The 21,492-nt window shown below is 43.7% G+C and overlaps 1 protein-coding gene across 1 annotated transcript in view; it reads right to left on the bottom strand.

The window, feature by feature from the left end:
• Positions 1-15,788, bottom strand: part of LOC147900733 (2-oxoisovalerate dehydrogenase subunit beta 1, mitochondrial-like) — a 37,887-nt gene extending 22,099 nt beyond the window's left edge. Inside the window, exons 1-9 of the mRNA XM_087375594.1 lie at positions 15,460-15,788; positions 15,119-15,230; positions 9,723-9,758; positions 9,399-9,458; positions 9,157-9,214; positions 8,958-9,055; positions 2,405-2,494; positions 2,176-2,244; positions 1,957-2,043 (exon numbers count right to left, since the gene is read on the bottom strand). Coding sequence (XP_087231720.1) covers positions 1,957-2,043; positions 2,176-2,244; positions 2,405-2,494; positions 8,958-9,055; positions 9,157-9,214; positions 9,399-9,458; positions 9,723-9,758; positions 15,119-15,230; positions 15,460-15,620 — 771 coding nt within the window. The 5' untranslated portion in view covers positions 15,621-15,788. The remainder of the gene's footprint in view (positions 1-1,956; positions 2,044-2,175; positions 2,245-2,404; positions 2,495-8,957; positions 9,056-9,156; positions 9,215-9,398; positions 9,459-9,722; positions 9,759-15,118; positions 15,231-15,459) is intronic.
• Positions 15,789-21,492: the final 5,704 nt, after the last annotated feature.

Below are 21,492 nucleotides of genomic sequence, written 5' to 3'. Positions count from 1 at the left end.
ACACACACACACACACTTTGCTCACCTTGACCTTCACCAGTTTTACTAGTAAAGAAAAAAGATGGTACTATGCATTTATGCATAGATTACCGAGCTTCAAATAAAATCACAATAAAAAATAAGTATTCTATGCCCCACATTGATGAGCTCTTTCATCAATTGCAAGGAGCTAAAGTAGACTTAAGATCTGGATAACACTAAGTGCGAATTTAGAGAAGAGAATGTCCCTAAGACATCATTTCATACTAAGTATTAACATTATCAATTTAGAGTAATGCCATTTGATTTGACCAATGCCCTACTTATGAATAGTGTCTTGGGACCATATTTAGAAAAATTGCTTGAGTATTCTTAGATGATACGCTTATCTAACAAGGAAAAAGCATATGAAACATTTGATAAAAGTGTTCCAATTTCTTAGAGATAACTCTCTTTTTGCTAAAGAATCCAAGTGTGAATTCTTTGCAAAAGGAGTGAAGTACTTGGAACATATTATATCCCAAGAAGGGATTCAAATGGATCCTGAAAAGACGAGGGTCCCAGATAATAATGGCACCAAATTCTTTTTGAGTGTCATGATATTTGAGTGCTAGACACGCGGGAATACTTAAAATTAAAACCCCACAAAGAGTTTTGAAATGAGTTAAATGGCATGTTTGAAATGATAGCCATATTGCCCCTAGTCACCTAGAAGCAGTGAATAAGATTTGGCAAGTGTTGACATGTGTGATAACCTGCAAAGGCCTCTTAGCATAGTTACCTAGTAGATAAACACCCTTACCACTTTAAAAGGTAAATTTTGTGCAAGGACTATATTCAAAACCTTGCATTGGAGTCCGTCAACTAAACCTAGTTAGCGCTTACCTACCCCAGGTTGCATATTAGCCTAGGCACAGTCGGTATTCGCCAAAATGAATAGCCCTCACAACTAACAACCATTAAAGTTTAAACTAGCATCCAAGGGAATCTTTAGGGAAGATCCTAAAGCCCCGCTAAAAATAGTCATAGGCGTCAAGGCTATGTAAGAGGCTTGAGCCTTATTATTTGGCTATCGATCATTGTGGTGCTTCGATTTTCTTAGTGTAAGCCTGTTTAGTTAGACTTCAGCCATGACACCTTCAGAGTATATGATGGTGGGACGCCATGGATTCCAGTTGGATGTTCTAGATTTAGAGGGTAACCCTAAACCTTCAGCTCGGGGATGACGCAGCATTCTCTAGATCTATGGCTAGGAGGTGAAACTGAGATATATATATATATATATACCTTTGTAAGACTAGAATATATCCAATCTTACAAATTTAGATTTTTTGTTGTTCTAAAAACCAAAAATCTACACAGAAAATAAAAGAGAAAACAAAAGAGAAGAAAAAAGAGGTAACAAAAAAATTTTAAAAAGGAAGACATACTTAGCAAGCAAAGCAACACTTATGTTGTCATCAGTGCCCAAGCATAAGCAGCTGATGCCCGATCCTTTTGCTGTTTAAACAGTGTGTGAGTCTTAGTCAAGGACCTACCATGAGTGGTTGGAAAGTTACGAGAAATACTACTAAGCCTCTTGAACTTTGGTTGGAAAGTTACAGGACATACTACTAGGCCTCTTGAACTTAACCACACATTATTATAGATAAAGCAAACAAATTTTTTTGAATAAGTTTAAGAGTTTAAGAAAATGATGAGCCTTTCAAAGGGATGTGGAAAATATGATAAGGAGCTTTCTTATTTGAAAGATCATGGAAGCTCTCATGTGTGGGAGGATCTGATTAACCCATGAATAACAGTTTAGGGCACCTTTTCATTTGCTTTTGGATGCATCATGCACCAAAGAGGGAATAATAGAGAAAAAGAGGGAGAAATGTGGGAAGAAATCATTTCTGAACAGGAATAACTGGTCTAACTGTTGACTTGTCATACACAACCTGTTTCAACAAGGCAAACTTCTTTGAGTTGCTTTACCTTCAGAGAATCAGTGCAAGCTTGGTCTAGTATAGCCATCTGTGCTCCCCAACCAACTAGTGTGATATCACTTCCAATACGAACTACCTGGTACAATTATGTAATGATTGTTGTCACTACAGATCCAGCAAACAAGTACAAACACTAAAAGGCCTAATCTCATATAATATCAAAAGAGTCAAACTGATGGACCCTTTGAATGACATAACTTGGGCATACCTCTGCTTCAGACAATGGTAGGACATAGTCATCATCAGGTACATCTTCTACTGCTTGCCGATAGAGCCACTACAAGACGATGGTACAGCATCGTTTTAAAGTAAAACCCTTTCCTAAAATGCTGTCCTAAAAGATTGATCTGACAACCTTTTCTAATAAGTCAAATACATCCATTTGTTTTGATGGTCGATGATGATTATGAATAATGAAAACCAATAGATACACTTACCTTAGGTTCAAAAAACACTACTGGATTAGGATCGCGAACAGAAGCAAGCAGTAAGCCTTTAGCTTGCATCGGACCTCTAGGGATCACCACCTGTATAAACACACCTGAACCTAATTAGATTAAACACTACATATAAGAAACAGAGTGGATCTGAATTAAGTATGCATAAATTTTTGTTGAGAGAACATGAATTTTAAGAATATTGTGACAAAAATAAAGATGGAAAAGGTCTGCCCTCCATTTGTGATGGTCGTGGTGATTTTCATCCTTGAAATTTCTCACAAACATCCTCCATTCTATGATCATCCATGACATCTATGAGGGAACACTTTTAAGTCGGGATTTTTTCTACATTGTCAAAACAAGCTCTCACTCGAAGGTTACATTGAGCTCAAGGACATCTAGGAGTAACACCTCAGAAAAAAGGAAATACCCTTTTTAGAGAGTCTGTTTTCTGATCATTTCTTTCAGCCTTCTGACCTTAAAATATCAAAGCCCACAGGAGATGACAGATACATTGCTGTGCATAAGGGCCCTTTTTGTATGGATTATCCTTTTATAGCTTCCACTCCTGAGGCATAATCGTCACTTTGCTTTCCAAATCAAGTCCAAATGTTTCCTTTTATCTGTTGCAAAGATTTTCTTTTATAAAAGCCTTCCGTATCCTGGACCCTGCTTTCAGTGGTAGCTGCCACCTCACGCCAAGTCATCCAATATGTGATTTAGAAGTAGACAGACGTTAGAAGTTACAAGAAGCATTTCAGCATGTTGGCTTGCATTCACCCTCATTGGCTGGTGAGACATGTTAAACTTAGAACACAAACAATACATCTTATGAGCACATGTGTCAGACGCTAGAGCATTCTGTTAATTGCGAGTGCAAATTCTCACACTTGTTAATTGCGAGTGCAAATTCTCACACTTTGTCGAAACTCAAGCGTGGAGTGAACCAAGATCCATCTTTGTTAATCCTAGCTGGACTCAAGTGTGGAGTGAACCAAGATCTATCTCTGCAGCCATGACCTACAAAACAGTAAGGACCAATTTGGAGAAGCTGAGGAGCTCACACCGAGGCGTAGTCCAGTATAAAGGATCACCCTCCGAGCCTAAGGTTAGCCAGGCACCGTGCAGCCTCCATGGCCACATCCCTTGTGTCCCGTACCACACATATCCACAAATCCAGGTGTTGAGCCAGACATGGCATAGGCCCACTCTAGGTCCCAATATCCCAAGCAGTCTATTTCGAGGGATCCCTGCAGATGAGCCCATAAGGTTTGGGAATTTGTCCATGATAGAATCTTCAACGTAGTTGAGTCGAATAAACTCAAGAATAAGCTTCGGTCTTTCATGGCATGGCTTCTTTAGAAAGCTGCCTACCAATCAATCGTGTCGTCGCATGGCAGAATAATGATGTTCCATTTCATTTTTCATGAATCGCCAAGGTTGGGTATCCATCGCTCGAAGCCAAATTGGATATATTGCTGTGGTCGCTGATCAACATCATTCGACTCACGCCTGTGGCTGCGTCAGTGATTCAAACAATTTCAAGGGTTGTTAATAGACGAACATGCCTCTCGTCCTCATACAAAACTAGTACCCAACTGCCCGAATGTGTTGTCACCAAACGTGTACACCTTCATAGATTTTGAATCAACAATGCTGTGCCCACAACCACCAATCACTTGGCGACAATTCACACCTATAGCAATGCTCACCTTGCACCACGAAACGTAGCACTACACTTTCTTTAACTCTACACTATTAGGCAATCACAGATCACTGATCATCCTTGCTTTGTATTGTAGGTTTTTGTAACTTTTAGAGCCTCTATAACTGTCTCTGGATGGTTGCTTTACTTCTTTTTGAAGCTTGATACTGCTCGTGTGTTCCCTCATACCTTCCTAGGCATTGAAGGTGCACTCTAAAGGTCACTTGTGGAAGTCGTCGTTGCTCTTTTGTCTTCTAGGCATTCCCAGGCCCCTGAGCCTCGGGTGGATTTATGGAGCCTTGTTTGGATGCTGCCACATCTACAGCACGATTGGAATGCCATTGACTTCACAGGCTTGTGTATCGCTCATTGGGTGACTTGCTTGTCTACTCTAGGAAGTTGTCGAAAGTGCACTTGGTGCTGTGGACAAACTTGAATGTTGAGAATTCGGATGATTTCCAATTCTTGTCTATTCTGGGTTGATGAAGACTTCCATGCATGTGTCTGCTGCGCCTCTCTTTGATTTGCTGTGCTGCTTTATTTGTTGATCCTCTTCTCTTTGCCTAGAAAGAAGCTCTAATACCAAATATTATGAATCAACACTCCTAAACTTGTTTATCCTGTCTGATTTCTAAGAAGACTTAGACTCTATGGTTGTTTCGCACACCCTTTTACAACCTTGATGCCGTAGTAAGCCCACATGACCCCTATGCCGTGGGTTTCTTTCCCTATCCTATGCATTTCCTACACTAAGGCTGACTAGCTATGTGCGTAGGACATAACCCAGGTGCTCTCATCGCTGGGTACTATTAGGAGATTGTATGAGAGTGAAGAATCATCAGACGGGAAGGGGTGGAATAGAAGAAGATGGGGTGTGACCACACAGGTGGTCACACCTCATTAAATGTGCCCTTTCAATTCTACCTAAGACCTAGGTTTAGGCAATGATTATTACTTTAACATGATTTGCCCTCCATATCTCACTCAATATGACTCCGATTTAGAGCGTTTGGACAGATGTTCTTCTCTTGATTAGTCCCATTGATTAACATACTAATTTGGGTGATATTGGAGCATAATATTCCCTCTTGCTTGATTTTTAGCTGTATCTTAAGCTGTCCACAGTTAATAACTAAACAAGGTTGAAATCCTATCTTAGGTAGTGTTCATGGACTACATGCAGATTATTTCTGATATAAAATGTGCTCGTGGACTACATACAGATTATTCACACCTCAAAAAACGTGCCCTTTCAATTCTCCCTAAGACCAACATTATCCTTAGACCTTAGGTACTAGAGTTCCTAAGGTTCCTTGACCCCTCTCTATACCTTAATTATTCTAGTCCTTTTTCAGCCCTAGGCAACGACCTTTAACTTTAACATAATTTTTCCTATATATCTCACTCAATATGACTCTGATTTTAGAGCCATCTGAACCACTATTCTTCTCTTGGTTAGTCCCATTGATTAACATACTAATTTGGGCAATAATGGGTACTCATGCTATATGCCCTCTTGCTTGATTTTTAGCTGTCATCGGCTAGTTACTAAACAAGGTTGAATTCCTATCTACAGTAGTACTTGTGGACTGTGTGCACATTATTTCTGATATAGTCAACGGAAGGTTTTCTTGCTTTCTCCTTTTTTAATTTATTTATTTATTTATTTATTTTTATTTTTATTTCTTTTTTTTTTCCTTTTTTTTTTTTGGGGGGGGGGGGGGGGGCGGGGGGCGGGGGGTGGCAGGGGGAGGGCTGGGGGACTTGTGGACTATGTGCACATTATTTCTGAATATAGTCAACGGAGGGTTTTCTTTTTTTCTCCTTTTTTTTTTTTGGGGGGGGGGGGGGGGCGCCAAGGTTAGGGGAGGGGGGTGGGGAAGAGGGATTTTCATAGAGTTCCAAGATAACCGTTCTCTCTCTTTTCTTTGCTATCTTTCCACTCACCCTCAAGATTTTGATCCAAAACTAATCCCTTAGGTTTATTTCCTTTCAATAATATAATAATCAAAAGGAAGGGCAAGAATACTTAGCATTGTTGGTATCCTTTCATTGCCTTGATACCTTTTTTGTGCACATCATGCAACTTCTCTTGCAAAACCAATCGTTTAGTCCCAATTGACAAGCTTGCTAGCATACCTCTTGATATGTTAGAGTAATGCATTGAGTAATACATTGCCTTTAGTTTCAGTTTACCAAGCTGAAACAGATTAATTATTGGGTGAGAAGTCCAATTCTCAATTCCTTACAATGTATTTTTCCCATTATACTCTCAAAGATACAATTGGTAACTTCCTTCGAGGATCCAAGAAGACTGGCTAATATAACATTGCTTTATGGTATCTTCAATACCTCTAGGTTCCATCAAAACTCCCAATCAAGATCAAGGCCTCAAAATGTGGGTACCATCCGTACCACTAGGTTCATCAAAACCCCCAATCAAGATCAAGACCTAAAATGTGGGTACCATCAAAACCCAGGGGCTCCATCAAAAACCACAATTACTCTTGGTATCTTCCAAATTAACTTCTTGCTAAAGGCCAGGGCCTCTGCATATTGCAGTACTCTCTGACTGCATTTGGATCCACTAAAGTCACAACTACCCCAGCTGCGTTTTTGATATCCTACGGCCTTAGCCCCACTCCCCTCATAATCTCCTAGATCATCTGAACCACTAGGTGGCTCTGGTTCTTAGTTTTCCAAAGAAAATAGTTACTTCCATCAAGCATACCCAATTCCCCAAAGCTTCAGATGGGCAGTCCACTTGCCATGACGAGGAAATGAAGGGCTTCCGAGTACATTGTCTGAATCTTGATCAACCTCCTCGCAAAGGTACCTATCCTTCAGACATAGAAGTCGGTTTCTAAAGGCTTGAACGGAGATCTCCTTCCAAAGGTTTTCACCTTTGAGCTTCCAGCACTTGTGAGTCTTCCTCAGCCTTCAGGGCTCTAATATCATGTTAGAAAACAGAGGTGGAGGTTTCCTCTACACTCCCCGCAGCAGAAACCTATGCCCAGAAATCACACAATGCTATTTTAAATCCCACTCATTTCCTTAATGTGTACACAAGTGCATAGAGAGATGGATATAGACTTAGGTCTTTGAACAGTTCAACAGTAGTGTAGATCAGTAGATCATGTATCGTAAAATGTTCCAAGCAAATGGACAAAACCTGATACAAAAGAATGTGTTCAATGTGCCACCATCTAGCACAGGGTTCTACCTAGATATGGACCCTTGACCACCTAAAACTGTCATCTACCTCCTACTGACTTCTTTCAATCTTCATCAGCCTGCGTGCTCTCCTAGAGGGGTTGTATAGTGATGCCCTCCTTGCTGCTCCAGTGGAAAGCCAATGGTGAGGCACTGTTTGCTCCCGTTCCTTGATTCCCCTGACCCTGCAGTGTACTGCTCTTCACCCTGTAGATGATCTGCAGGCTGGACTGCCTGCTGCATGGCCTTCTCTGTTGCTCAAGACTGATGCGCAATATGAGGCCCACTGACGGTGGTTGCTGGCCTACCTTCTTTGACAACTTCAGAAGAGTATTCAGAATTAAGTCTGGCTTTTAAATAGGAAGTATCAATTGCACATGGCTTTGGCCACTCGTTTGTCCAATCTCATAGGGCAATTGGCTTGACAACCGGTTTGTCTAGTCTCTGAATTAATTCTTCCATCCTCAAAATCATTTCTGTCCATACCTTCCATTGCTTGTACTTCCTCCTGAATGTCCCCCAATAAGGCCTTAAATGGTTGAAAGGTGCTGCTCAACTAGAGAAAGAGAAGAGTGGAGATTAAGAAAGAGAGAAAGAAAGAACGTCTATAAACGTCTTTGAAAGACCAAGGGTCTATGAGACTAAAGAAAACCAAGAACAATAAAAGCTAAGGGGTGGGGCCACTAAAGCGGGCATCCACACTTGAGGTTGCTGGCTAAGACGAGAATATCAATAGAGAAATACAGAGCACGGTCTCTGTCGAAGAGTACAGAAATGACAGTCTTTTTGAGAACCAAAACACCAAAAAGGGAGGAAGGAGGGAAATCTCGATCAGTGGGCCACTCAATCATCTAATTCTCAAAGTCATGGAACCTTTGTAGGACCAATTCCATTGGTCGGCTAAGCATAGAGGAGATGATCTTGGCCGAGAATGGCTCTAGGAGGGCTGGTGTCATCGAGGAAGGAAGTCAGTAATAGAGCGCTGCTGGTGCTCAGCGGAATCAGTCCATCTAGGCCCCTTTCTCCTCCTCAATGGACTACGTGAGGTAGCTCATCATCCAGCAAGTGCCACAGTCACTCCGCTTGTGTGTCTCCCCAAGTCGAACAGTACAGAGGAGATATTTGTGGTCCTCATGTGAATGAACTCGAGGGCGACTGTGTCATATCATGCTCTCTGGGTCTCGACTGTGTCGTGTCCCTTGCTGCCACTGGTCCGGCTCACCGGGGTGGATGAAGTCTTTGATCGTCCTCTAACTGGGCTGTATCACACAAAGGTATCTTCATTCGACATCATCCTCAACCTGAATCAAATATTCAGCATCTTATATCAGGCCTAGACAATTTCAAATCTATGTTTTTCCATCATCGACTGAATGTCTGCTCGAGTAAAAAGAATAGCATCTTTGTCAATGAGTCTAATTGTTCAATATGATCAACTCGATCGCAGATTGTTGCCACAAATTCATAACCATAAAGAAGCAAAAAACTAATGTTTTCTTAGAAGATTCAAGACACAACCTTGATGCCTGTCTGCTCAAGTAATTCGATATGATCAGCTTCATCTCAGATTATTGCCACAAATTCATGCAGAAGCAAAAAGCTAATGTTTTCTTAGGAGATTCAAGACACAACCTTCATGCCTGGAACATGGCAAAAAAATGCTTCTGGTGATTGCGAATGGTAGTGGCCACCATGCCCAACAGCACCATAGGGTGTTCGGATTGTGAGTCCTATACAAAGAAGTAGAGTAGAAGTTACTTCAATGAAACAAACATCTTCGAGACATCAGCTCAGTCTACCATAAATACTCCGGTCCTTCACTCTAGCCTACCTCCACAGTTGAATTGGTTTCCACTTCTGTAACGGTATTTTGCTGCCTCATTTACAATCTGTGTAAAACTGCAATAAGAACACATATTCATCTAAAAACAGTATTACTCAGCATTACATGCTCACGAAATTTCCTTGTGGTGTAATACTATAACCCGAAACCAGATAGAAGTTTGAAGAAATACCAATGCACACCGTGGCAAGCTTATACGCAAAAGTTTACAAATATATAAAGTTGCAAACCTGGTCGAATGCTGGATAAATATAATCTGCAAACTGTATCTCTGCTATTGCTCTGTTCCCCTGAAATGAAAGAAAAACACAGGAATCACAAAATGTGTAATTCAAGAGATCAGGAAATTTATGTTCATCAGAAAAAATTCAAAAGAATGCTTGTGAATGCAATAAGGGAGGGGAAAGACTACACATGGAGATAGAAGCCATCAACTAATCTCTAACATTGAGTGCAGACCAAACAGTAGAAGGAAAAGTGCAGCATCAACCAGTTGAACACCTGAACATTGAATGCAGACCAAACAGTAAATAATTTAGTAGCAAGGACTTTACCATTGCAGCTAAGCCGATGCCAAAGCCCACAATTCCCTGGAAAATAAACCCAGTAAGTATAGGACGTACTACTTCACTTATATATCAGGAGAAATTCATGCTTTGAAACCCCATTACAACTGTTAACAAAGAAATAGAGCTTCTGATAGAGACTTCCTTTAGTGTAAATTCAAAGCCTTCACAGAAATCCACCATGCTGATAACTTTTACTCTCTGTGTTTTAAAGCATGCAACAGGGAAAGCACCTCAACCTAGGTATTTCAGGGGCAATTTTGCAATCATGAGGGGTCCTGGTACGCTCAAGTCGAGGTAACATGACCTCGGAAGGATCAGTCGACATTTTCCTTTAAAGGATCAATGTTTGTATTATATTTCTTTGGGCTTCATGTAAATGATCAAAAAAGGAATCAAGGTCAAGGTCCTAGGTGAGGGTGATATGGCACTAGACTAGGCGGGTCTAAGGCTAAAGGGACCTAAATGCACTAAATGTGCCTAGGGGCAAATGGTTTCAATGATATCCCAAGAGAGGGGTGAATGCTGGTTATGATATTTTCTATGCTGGAGAGCACTCCTTTTCTGGTGTGGCTTTTTTGGTAAAGCACGACCTTCAACCTGTTGTGGCTCTCAATGATCGCCATGGTAGATGGATTATTGTTCAATGCCTTGTTCAAGGGGAAATTTTTGAATTTGCATCGGTTTATGCCCCCCAGTCTTCTCGTGATAGAGCTTTGATATGGGCTGCCATGCATACTTATCCATGGCGACAACATGCCTTCATTTGTGGTGACTTTAATAATGCCCCTCAATCGGGTGCCTCAATCGGGTGACAACACCTCAAGCCACACTCATATGTTGGCTTCTGAAACACATGCATGGTCTGATTTTTTGCTTCAGTTGCGCCTGGTTGATCTCTGGAACTATGAGGATGCAAAAGGGAACAGACCAAGTGGGTTTGTGCAGGTTGGGACTCAGTATGGGTACCCGAAGAAAACTGGGTTTAAGAAGTGGTGGATTAGCAAAAGGAGTGCCTCACAACCTAGTGGTCAAGCCAAGTAGGCGAAACCAATTTAGAATCCTAAATCAAGTACCACCACTGGAATGAAAAGAAAAGTAACACCAATGGCAGCCCGGGCTTGGTCGAAGTCTTCTTTGAACCCAGAGCAAAGGGAAAAAGCGAGGAGAGAAGGCTTGTGTTTTGATTGCCTTCAGCCTCATCAGTGGAAAGATTGTCCACAAAACAAAGATCGTCGGATGGCTGAGATGGTGGTCTCAAAATGCGACGTGGAAATGGAGGAAAGTCCCAGAGCAGAACAGATGCAAATTCAGCTAGCAGGATCTTCTCAAAGGTCAGTACCTTTTTTATTATGTGTGTCTGTTGCTAAGTTAGTAACTAGTGCACCTGATAATATCCTGTCAAAGCCCGTAGCAACAGGGTATACAGCCTTTAATGATACGGAGTTAATTAAGATGAAAGGGCAAGTAGCTAATCATGATGTCATTGTGTTGTTTGACTCAGCGTCAACGCACAATGTAATTAACTCCAAGCTTGTAAAGAGGCTGAAACTAAAGACTAGCCCATCTGACTATGCATATACAGTCAAGATGGCAGATGGAAGTTCAACTGAAGTATGGGACCAAAGGGTTACCCAATTGGAGCTTCGAATTCAGGACTATGCTGAGAAGCTTGATTTTGAAATGACTAAGCTTGCTCATGCAGACATAGCCCTGGGTAAGGCTTGGCATTCTAGAAAGAATCCAGCCATAGATTGGAAAAAGCACATTTATCAATTCAAGATGAATGATGTGTTGTATGTCTTACGAGGTGAAAAGGATATACCTCAAGGACCGTTGGTTTCCGTAATGGAAATTCGAAAAGCTCAAGAAGAGTTTTTGTTTCTTTGTATAGCATCGGTAGAGCCGATTGATGATTCTTCGGCTAGCACTCATGTTGCCCAAAATGGAGAGATGGCCAAGCTAGCTGATCAAATAGTAGAGGAGTTCTCTGATTGTTTTAGGGACGAGCTACCTTATGGGTTACCTCTGGAGCGGAATGTTCAGCATAAGATTGAACTAATCCCAGGGGCAGAATCTGTAAATAGACCTACCTATGGTTGATTTTTACCGAAGAAGCGGAGGTACAAAGACAACTCGAAGAATACCTTAAGTTGGGGCAGATTCAACCAAGGATGATACTTTTCGCCTCTGTATAGATTACACAGCATTGAATAATATCACTATTAAGCACAGGTATCCGATGGCTCGGATCGATGATTTGCTAGATGCATTACATGGGGCCGTAATTTTCAGTAAGATAGATCTTAAATGTGGCTACCATCAGATCCGTATTAGAGCCGAGGATGTGCATAAAACCGCTTTTAGAAGCAGGTTTAGACATTATGAGTTTTTGGTAATGCCCTTTGGACTTACCAATGCTCCAGCTACATTCGTCATGCTTATGAACGATTTACTACGTCCGTATATCGAAAAGTTTGTAGTACACTTTATTGACGATATTATGGTATTCAGTAAAAGCATTACTGAGCATCACGAATACTTAAGAATAGTGTTCAATACTTTGAGGAAAGCCAGTCTTTATGTAAATAAAAAGAAAACCATACTGTGTATGGTAAGACTTGAATATTTAGGATTCATAATTACTCCTGAGGGGGTAGAAATGGATCCAAAGAAAGTGGCTGCGATACTGACTTGGCCAATCCCTCAGAGTTTGACTGCTTTGCGATCATTCTTGGGATTTGTCCAATTTTATCGAAGGCATATCAAAGGATATTCCGAAATAGTATCGCCATTGACTGATCTGACCTTAGATAAAGTACCTTTTATATGGGGACAGAATCAACATGAAAGTTTTAACGCCGTGAAACAAGCTGTGGTCTCAGGACCGGTGTTAAAAATAGTTGATCCCCAGAAACCGTTTTTCCTTGAAACCAATGCAAGTGGCATTGCAGTAGGAGCAGTTCTCCTCCAAGAGGGAAGGCCAATAGCCTTTGAAAGCAAGAAGCTTTCTCCCTCTCAACGAAATGGACCAACTCATGAATTAGAGTTGTATGCTGTTGTCCATGTTCTGAAAACATGGAGACATTACTTGTATGGATCAGAGTTTTATGTTGATGTTTATCATGATACTCTGAAACATTTTTGTAAACAACCTGACTTGAGAGGCCGCCAAGCTAGGTGGGCAGAACTCATGCGGGAGTTTAACTTGACAATTCGGTACCGAAGAGGGAAGGATAATAAAGTTGCTGATGTGTTGTCACGCATTATGCATAATATGAGTTTCACGGTATTAGAGAGTGCTCTAATGACCGAGATTAGAGAAACTCAAAAGGTAGACGAGTTCGTCTAGAGCCTTTGGCCTAAGGCTCATGTATTCAAACCCGGGGAAAAGGATAACCTAGCATCTAGAAAAGGCCAAACTTATGCAAGATATGCCATAAGGGATGGTATGCTGAAAAGAAATGGCAAGGTAGTAGTACCTAATCAGAATGATCTCACGCAGAGAGTCATTCAACAATGCCATGATAGCTCATGTGCGGGACATCCAGGAGTCGAGAAGACATATGATCTCGTGAAGCGAGATTTCTTTTGGCCAAAGATGAAAAAGCATATTCATGAATATGTGACACGTTGTTTTTCGTGTCAAGTAAGTAAGGCAGAACGAGTGAAGCCACCCGGACTTTTACAGCCCTTGGAGATACCACTAGGTAGGTGGGAGAGCATTTCCATGGACTTTATTGTAGGTCTGCCTACGACACAAGGTGGATATGATTCTATCCTTATGGTGGTTGATCGTCTTACCAAGATGGCTCACTTCATTCCAACTAGAGAGTCTGTTAGTGCCCCGCAAGTGGCGGATTTGTTTATTAGACATATATTTCGTTTGCATTGATTACCCAAATCCATAGTGTCAGACAGAGATGTCAAATTTACCCGTCATTTTTGGACTACGGAGTTTGAGACGCTAAGGACTGAGTTGGGAATGAGTAGTGGAGATCATCCAGAAACGGATGGTCAGACGGAAAGAATCAACCAAATTTTAGAGGATATGCTTAGAGCATATGTGTCATTGAGGCAACATACATGGAACAAGTGGTTGCCATTGTTAGAATTTGCCTACAATGATAGAAAACATTCCTCTACAGGGTTCAGTCCGTTTGAGCTGAACTATGGTTATAGACCAGCGAATCCAACTATAGTTGGAATACCTCAGAAAGTGCCTAGTGCTGCGAATTTTGTGGTTCAGATGCGGGAGATGCTAGCACTTGCGAGAGCTAAAATCCTACCAAACTATGGATAGAGCTAAGGCGTATGCGGATGAAAAACGATCCGCTAGAGAATTTAAGGAAGGAGAAAAAGTTTTTCTCAGAGTTCCTTCGCACTCTCTTTGACTGCATGAGAGTGTGCTAAGTTATCACCTCGATATTGTGGGCCATGGTTAATTCTAAAAAGAATAGGCAAGGTAGCCTATAAATTAGAATTGCCACAGGGTTGTAAGGTGCACCCAGTGTTTCATGTTTCTCGTTTAAAGAAATTTTTGCATACAGGCGACTCACTAATCGAAGGTGTTGTTTCCGTTTGAGCTGAACTATGGTTATAGACCAGCGAATCCAACTATAGTTGTTATACCTCAGAAAGTGCCTGGTGCTGCGAATTTTGTGGTTCAGATGCGGGAGATGCTAGCACTTGCAAGAGCTAAAATTCACCTCCAAAACTTTGCTTGAAAAGGCCAAGAAAATTATGGGCCAAGACTTTGATTTACACTTGTGTTGGAATCGTATTACCACAAGTGGAAATGCAGTTGAATAAGGGTGTGTATTCTCCAAGGTCAACCTTACGACTAATGCTTTAATTTGCACTTCTGTGTATCCTTGTAAACAAGAATGGGAACATAGTTGGAAAAAGGAGCATGTATAATCAATCGTCGAACTTCCTATTATTGCTTTGATTTGCATTCTGTTGATCCTTATAAACAAGAATGGCAACGTGGTTGAAGAATGGCATTTAAACTCAGATCAACCTTAGCGAGGAATCGTTGCGTCAGGTTAGAGCTAGGTTAGAGCTCAGAATCATAGCATGAGGCATTAGGAGTGTTCACCTTACGAAGGAGTACACTTCATATTTACGTCTATGTAGGGTCTCTTCTCTTTTGCACATATATTCAACATAAGACTAAGATGAAATTCAATTTATTAATTGTACCGCTGAATGACATTGATTGCTGCACAGCTATTTTAAGTTTTGACTTTCTGAAATATTAATTGATATACGCTGAGTTGTTTGGCAAAAGCTGCCTTGTCACCCTGAATTTTTAACGGTAATAGCTTCCAGCCAATTTCTCATATCACCTTGTTATATAGTGAAGTTAGAACACCTCTTACCTGTTCACACAAAGGAGTGTTGAATACTCGATGTTTTCCAAATGTATCAGCAAGTCCCGTGGTGCAACGGAAGACACCACCAAAGCGCACATCCTCCCCAAAAATATACGAACTGAATCAAACGGATTGTTAAACCTATCAGAAAGCTTAATTCTTAGCTTTGACACACGTCTCAGCAGTAAGAATCATATATCTTTGTAAGATACAATATATCCAATCTTAGAAATTATATTTTTGGAAAACAAATGAAAGAGCAGTGAGAGAGAGAGAGAGAGGGGGGACGGGGGAGGAGGAGAGAGAGAGAGAGAGAGTCCTTTGGAAATACAATTATGTTAACCAACCGAGGATCAGATTCGAGAGCAATTTGCAGTGCATTGTTGATAGCAGAGACAAGGTTCATCCGCTTAACGGCCCCGGCTGCGGTGGAGAGCGGTCGGCTACGCGAGTAAGAGGGAGGAATCCATCGTGCTGCTGCACGACCAACTTGGTGCAGGAATGGCATGGTGACAGGGACGAGCGCGAAGAAGATGATGAGGGTGATGAAAGGGTGCGAAATGGTTTGCAATTCAAAGTTCTGAAGTAGGGCAGGTCGATTGGAGGCTAGAAATCTGTGATGGCAAAGCCAAGCGATGGAAGCGATTTTCGAATGAATTCACCGCAACGACTATCGATAGCCTATCTATAAGCTGACGACGAGGATCAGCAGAATCTGCAGGACCCTTCACACTAGACCTCGGATGCACCGGCATGGGCGGCTCGAGTCTGTAAACACCAAGTTAAAGCCCTCAGCTGCCCTTAGGACTTCAACTCATCACGGCACATACACCGCTTTAAACTTTGTTGGCACTTTCAATTTCAACACAACCTTCTTCTTCTTCTTTTTGAAGTTGAGTTCATGTGGCAAAAACGTCCACCGCCCAAACTTGAATGGGTGTCATAAGTCCACCACATGGTTTGCTAGTACCCTTCTAATTACGAACAAGAACTATTCCTTCACCAAAATTGAAGAAACTCGCCCAGTATACCTCAAGATGTCACTTTATTAACAAGCATGCATATTAGTCATAGTAAAGATACCTAGCTAATCCATGGTAAATATACAATGAGTAAAAAACACAATAGGTACACAACATTTGTCATCTAGGTAACCTTGAGTGTGCATTTAAAGCCATTTTATCGGTCACTTGGCCTAGTAGCCTTCTAATAATGAACATCAAAGTGTTCCTTTACCAAAACTGAAGAAACCAACCCAATATACCTAAATATACTTGTTGAGAAAATGTAGATGTTAGTGAGTAGAGAGGCCTAGCTAATGCATGGTCAACACAAATGTACATCAAGTAAAGAACACAGCAAGTACCTCTCTATTCTTCAAATGTGTGGGTATCGGACCATGATGTGCCATTGAGAGGGGGTGTTAGAAGTCTAGGGTCAATGCCCCACCTATGAGCCCCCAAATGAGGACAACAACGAGGCTTGATACCTAAAGGATGATTGGTGTAGACAATGCTACATGTGCAAAAGTAGGGGGAGTTAGAGAGACTGCCACATGGGCAATGAACATTAAGCTTATGCTTCGAAGTTGATGGAGCAGTTCTTTGACTAGTAGGGGCATAGTGCAAGAAGGCAGCCTTGAGCCACCTGCACTCCCTCCTCTTGACCAAATATGAGGATGTCATGATGGAATTTTGGAAGCAAGAAGATGCAAGGAGTGGATGATAAAGAAACTCAAGGAGGAGAACAGGGTCAGTTGGTGCCTCTACCTACGAGCTCATGTCCCGCACCCCCCCTCTCTCCCTCGTGCCCCCCCTTCTTCGGCATCGTATTAGCGTGCTGCCCATCGTGGATTACAGGATAGCGGAGCACTAATCCTGCGGCCCCTCCCTTTGCACCGCTACTGCCACAGCCATCGTACAGGTTGTGGCGCCATACTGTTCCAACTTGGGGCACATCCCCACTAGGGGTCTTCGCCAGCTGCCCGTTGTAGCTCTCACACCCTCCCTTGAGCCTCACCAGTAGCTCGTTGCTGCCCATACATCATTTCTAGGCACTAGTAGCAGCTCGACTACTATCTCATGTAGCTTTGCTACTGCTTGGCGCTACCTCTACAGGGCACCTCGTGTGACATGTACATTAACCTCGCCACTCAGCTCTGGTACAACTCATCAACACGTAGAAAAACCCACAACCCTTCTAGGTCAACTAGTTCTCCCTTTGGTGCTCTTCGATTGCAATCTTCTTCACCCAACAGAGAGTTTTGACGCTAGGGATTGGCAGTGTACATTCATTACTTGACCAGCTCCCTCAAGAAGTACATTAGAAGCTTCTCCCGAGTAGTGGAAAGTTTAAGCTCTATGGGGCTAGTTCTTCTTCATGGGGAAGCTCACTTGTGGAATTTGAGAGCCTGCCTGTGGAAGAACTCCGGGGCTTTTCAGGGCTGGGCCACCTCATTTCATTGGGGCTTTCTCCTCGCGGGCACTTCTGCTTCTTTCTTCCTTTCCTCCTCTTTTTGCGGTTGGTGTGGTTTACTACTTATTGCTAGTGACGGGGACATTGATGTTGATCTTTAGTCTGGCCAGGGGGCTCTATGGCAGCACCCTCGACTCCCCCAGCTGTCAAAGTTATTTTGTCACCAGCGGATAAGCAACAGGTACAATAGGCATTGAATCTCTTACAAGATAGGGTTGTCATAGGTAGGATAGTAGGCCTCACTCCCTTGAGGCAGATTCGGTACTGGATCCAAGCCATCTTGGCACTAGACAGTGATCACATTCAGGAGGTCACTATCTATGGATGCGATGTTTTCCTCCTCCAGCTAGGCTCCTCGGATACCGCTCTGACTCTCATGGAACATAGCCCTATTCTCGTGGGACCCCATTTGGTTTACCTCATCCCTTGGTATCATGGATTCATAGTGGAGGACATGGACTCAACTCACCATGTTCCTCACCTCTGAGTGACGCTCCACTTCTCGAAACTCCCGAGGCACAATTTTGGAGTACCCAGCAAAGTCAGAGGTGGTAGTGGTGACAGATGATGGGTTTCTCGACTCAAACTCGTGGTAGAGAGCCTGGATACCCTCCCAGATGTGATTCTCTTGGAGACTTTGGAGGGGGGTACTCTTCATCAGCGTCGTCTGGAGGTTTCAGGCTTACTAGGCCAGTGTTTGAGGTGTAGACAGATGGGGCACCTAGCTCGAGATTGTACATGAGGCCAGCACAGGACTCATACTTCCCCCCATGAGACACAGGGACAACATAGCAACATGAGAGGAGAGGGGACTCGGAGGCCACCTAGGCGGACGCAGTAGGAGTCTCAGAGACAACAACTAGAGCCACAAAACCCCCTGGGTAGAGCCTTCGGAGGGTAGATGGACTAAGGTGGGAAAAAAGAAGAGCAACAAGTGGGCCAAAAAGAATCAACCACATCTTGCCAACCGTAAGAGGCAAGCACAGACAGCTACACAGTCATAGTGAGATCCGATTAGAGGCCCACAGGTATCATGTGATCCCCAGAGAGGAAGGCATCGATCCTGAGGCCCCTCTGGAGGTGAGACTTCTCATCCACCACAGACCCCCCCACCGTAGCCAGAGCCGGTGCTAGAGACTCCCAGAGTACCAATGCTCACAGCCTCTTTGGGCCACCCCCCTTCGAGCTTGGAGGAGGAGCCTCAGAGGATGCAGGTGCCTCCACCGCAGCACCCTTCCCAGGGGATAGTAGCAGACTCCACACAACCTTCTTCTCCCCCTCCCATGGACCCACCAGTCTCCTCTTTATAGCCCCAACCCGTGGCTCCCCCTCATGTGCTGCCTCAGCATGCTCCTTCCCCAGTGATTACCCTCACTACCCACCCTTGCCCTCCAACCCCCTCCCCTTCCCCTCAGTTAGCTACAGCCTCACCGAGGTCCTCTTCCTTGAGCACCTCGCTAGGCTCAATAGTTGACCACGCTTCTGCAAGCAAGGGCAAGGAAAAGGCTCCCCCGTTGACCTCTCCTCAGCAACAAGTCAACGCTTTAGGCAACCAGGACTCAGCTTCTTCCTCCCAGAGTTCTGGGGAGCGGGGTCACGATGATGAGTCTATGCGCCTTTGCATGCATACTAGGAGGCCGTTGCCGCATGAGTTTTGGCAATTGGGACCTTGGAACTATTTGGAGATTCTGGATTCTTACCCCATGCCCTTGGAGTTGACCATTTTGGTCATGTAGCCCTGTAAAGGGGGCATCAATGCAATAGGATCGTGCACCCACCCGGTTCGGATCCTCCATTTTGCCTCCACAAGGGTATAGAAGTGGACACAAGAGCTCTTCGACGCAATGATGGAGCACTAGATATACCAGATGATGGATGAGTGGATGAGACCACTAGGCATGGACCTCTGGCTCACTCATGGAGGTTATGCGCACTTCCATCTTAGCTTCTCTCCACCAAAGCAAGCCTGGCTGTAGCAGTGATCTGCCATCGGAGATGGTTCTGTCACAGCCTCACGACTAGACCCTTCAATAGTGCACTGACCTCTTCGATGTAGATGTCTCCTTCATGCAGTACTGGCACGCAGGGTAGGGATAGAGCCAGTGGCGACTCTAGTCCGTCGGCGCACGAACACAAATTACTCTCCCTCCAACCTCTGGCAAAATTTTTGAAGTCAGGTTTCTTAGAGTAGGATCCCACGCACAGGCGAGCCTTGTTTAATGCCACCCCTTCCCAATGAGTTTGATTGTGGTGAGTTGGAATGTGCATGGCCTTCATGATCGTCCATGCAGTCAGCCGCAGTACCTGATTCTCCATTAGGAACTGCAGCGGGCTCTAGTAGGTGGACCAGTTGACTTTCTCTTGATTCATGAGTACATGTTTTCCACAGCAGACATCACACGCCATCACCGTCTTCTCCCTAGGAGGGGCCCAGAGCTTTGGTCCCCAGCAGTTGGCAAGAGTTGAGGGGTCTACATCTCAGTATCCTTGGCAATAGCCCCAGACATATTTGCGCAGGGCGAGCTCATTCCAGGCCACGGAGTGTGGATGGGCCTTCAGGTGGGAGAAGCTCAGATTGGTGCCTTGAGTGTGTACCCACTTGCTCACAGCACCGCGCGGCTTTCTGGTGACAGCGCACGAATCGTCTCCCAGAGGTGGACTCATGCATTGTTGGATGGGACTTCAATAATCTTGAGTTCTTGGAGGATAAGCAGGGAGGAGCCTCTTTTACAGATGCCAGCAGGGAGAGGAGTACTTGGGAGCATTTCATTTTTGCAATCTGTGGCAAGTACCCTTGGAGAGAGCATGAGTTTTCCAGGACCCCGAGCAGCCTGCATTTCTCCTTTGGCTAGCGGAGGCAAGATGGACTACTAGAGCATCTGGATAGATTCTATATTGGGGATTTGGCTCTACTCCGTGGTGGCTTCATTGGCATTTTACTAAGACCCCAAGTAGCCTGCGTTTCTCCTTCGGCCAGCAGAGGCAAGATGGACTACTAGAGTGTCTGGATAGATTCTATATTGGGGATTGGGCTCTACTTCGTGGTGGCTCCACTGGCATTTTAGTAGGCACCACGATGTTGGACCATTCTCTAGCAATTCTGCACTTAGAGCAGCCACTCCCCCAAAAAGTGGTTTGAGATGTTCTCTTCTAGGAGGCAGATGTTTAGCAGTTGATAGTAGATCTCTGGAGACAACCCAAGAGCCAACGTAGTAGTTACGAGCTCCAGATTCAGGCCCTCAGACAAAGAGTGGCTGTTCAGGAGCGGGAGAGATCCCTTCACGGAGACCTTGCATCTATCGAGACTCTCAGGGAGCAGGATTCGAGATCCCAATGGCTTAGAGATTGCCTAGAGTGGGCATGTAGGATTTAGATGTTCACAGAGCAGAGTTCTAATACCATTCTTCCCAGGCTAGGTGGATTTAGCAAGGAGATAGGATGACAAGACAGTTCTTTCAGGCCACCGGACCACGATCCGCAGGAGACCAGCTTCAACGGCTTTGAGACCCATAGGGACACATGTGCAAGGACCCATAAGAGATCCTTGAGTTGACTACAGCCATCTTTTTAAGTCAAAGTAGGTATTGCCCACCACCATTCTGGCTAGACAGGCAGTTTGGGAGCAAGTCCCCTCAGTAGTTTCGCAGGGCCTTAACAGATGGTTAGAGGCTCCTTCCATAGATGAGGAGTTGTGGGAGCCCCTTCAAGCACTTCCAACCTAGAAGTGCCTTGGCGAGGATGGCCTAACCCCGACCTTTTTTTGATGCTTCTCAGAGCATATCTCCACCCCTTTCAGATTGGTGTGCCAGGAGATCTTCAACTGAGGATCACTCCCACACTCCTTGAGTAGAGGCAAGATATGCCTGATCCCGAAGGGGGCAACAGATCAGACATTTGGCAGTGGA

The sequence above is a fragment of the Dipteris shenzhenensis genome, chromosome 6 (genome assembly GCF_047967505.1).
Source record: "Dipteris shenzhenensis isolate YYH24624 ecotype China chromosome 6, Dip_SZ_1.0, whole genome shotgun sequence".
Classification (NCBI taxonomy): Eukaryota; Viridiplantae; Streptophyta; class Polypodiopsida; order Gleicheniales; family Dipteridaceae; genus Dipteris; species Dipteris shenzhenensis.
The sequence above is the reverse complement of the archived record's forward strand: the minus strand, read 5'-3'. Positions and strand labels throughout refer to the sequence as shown.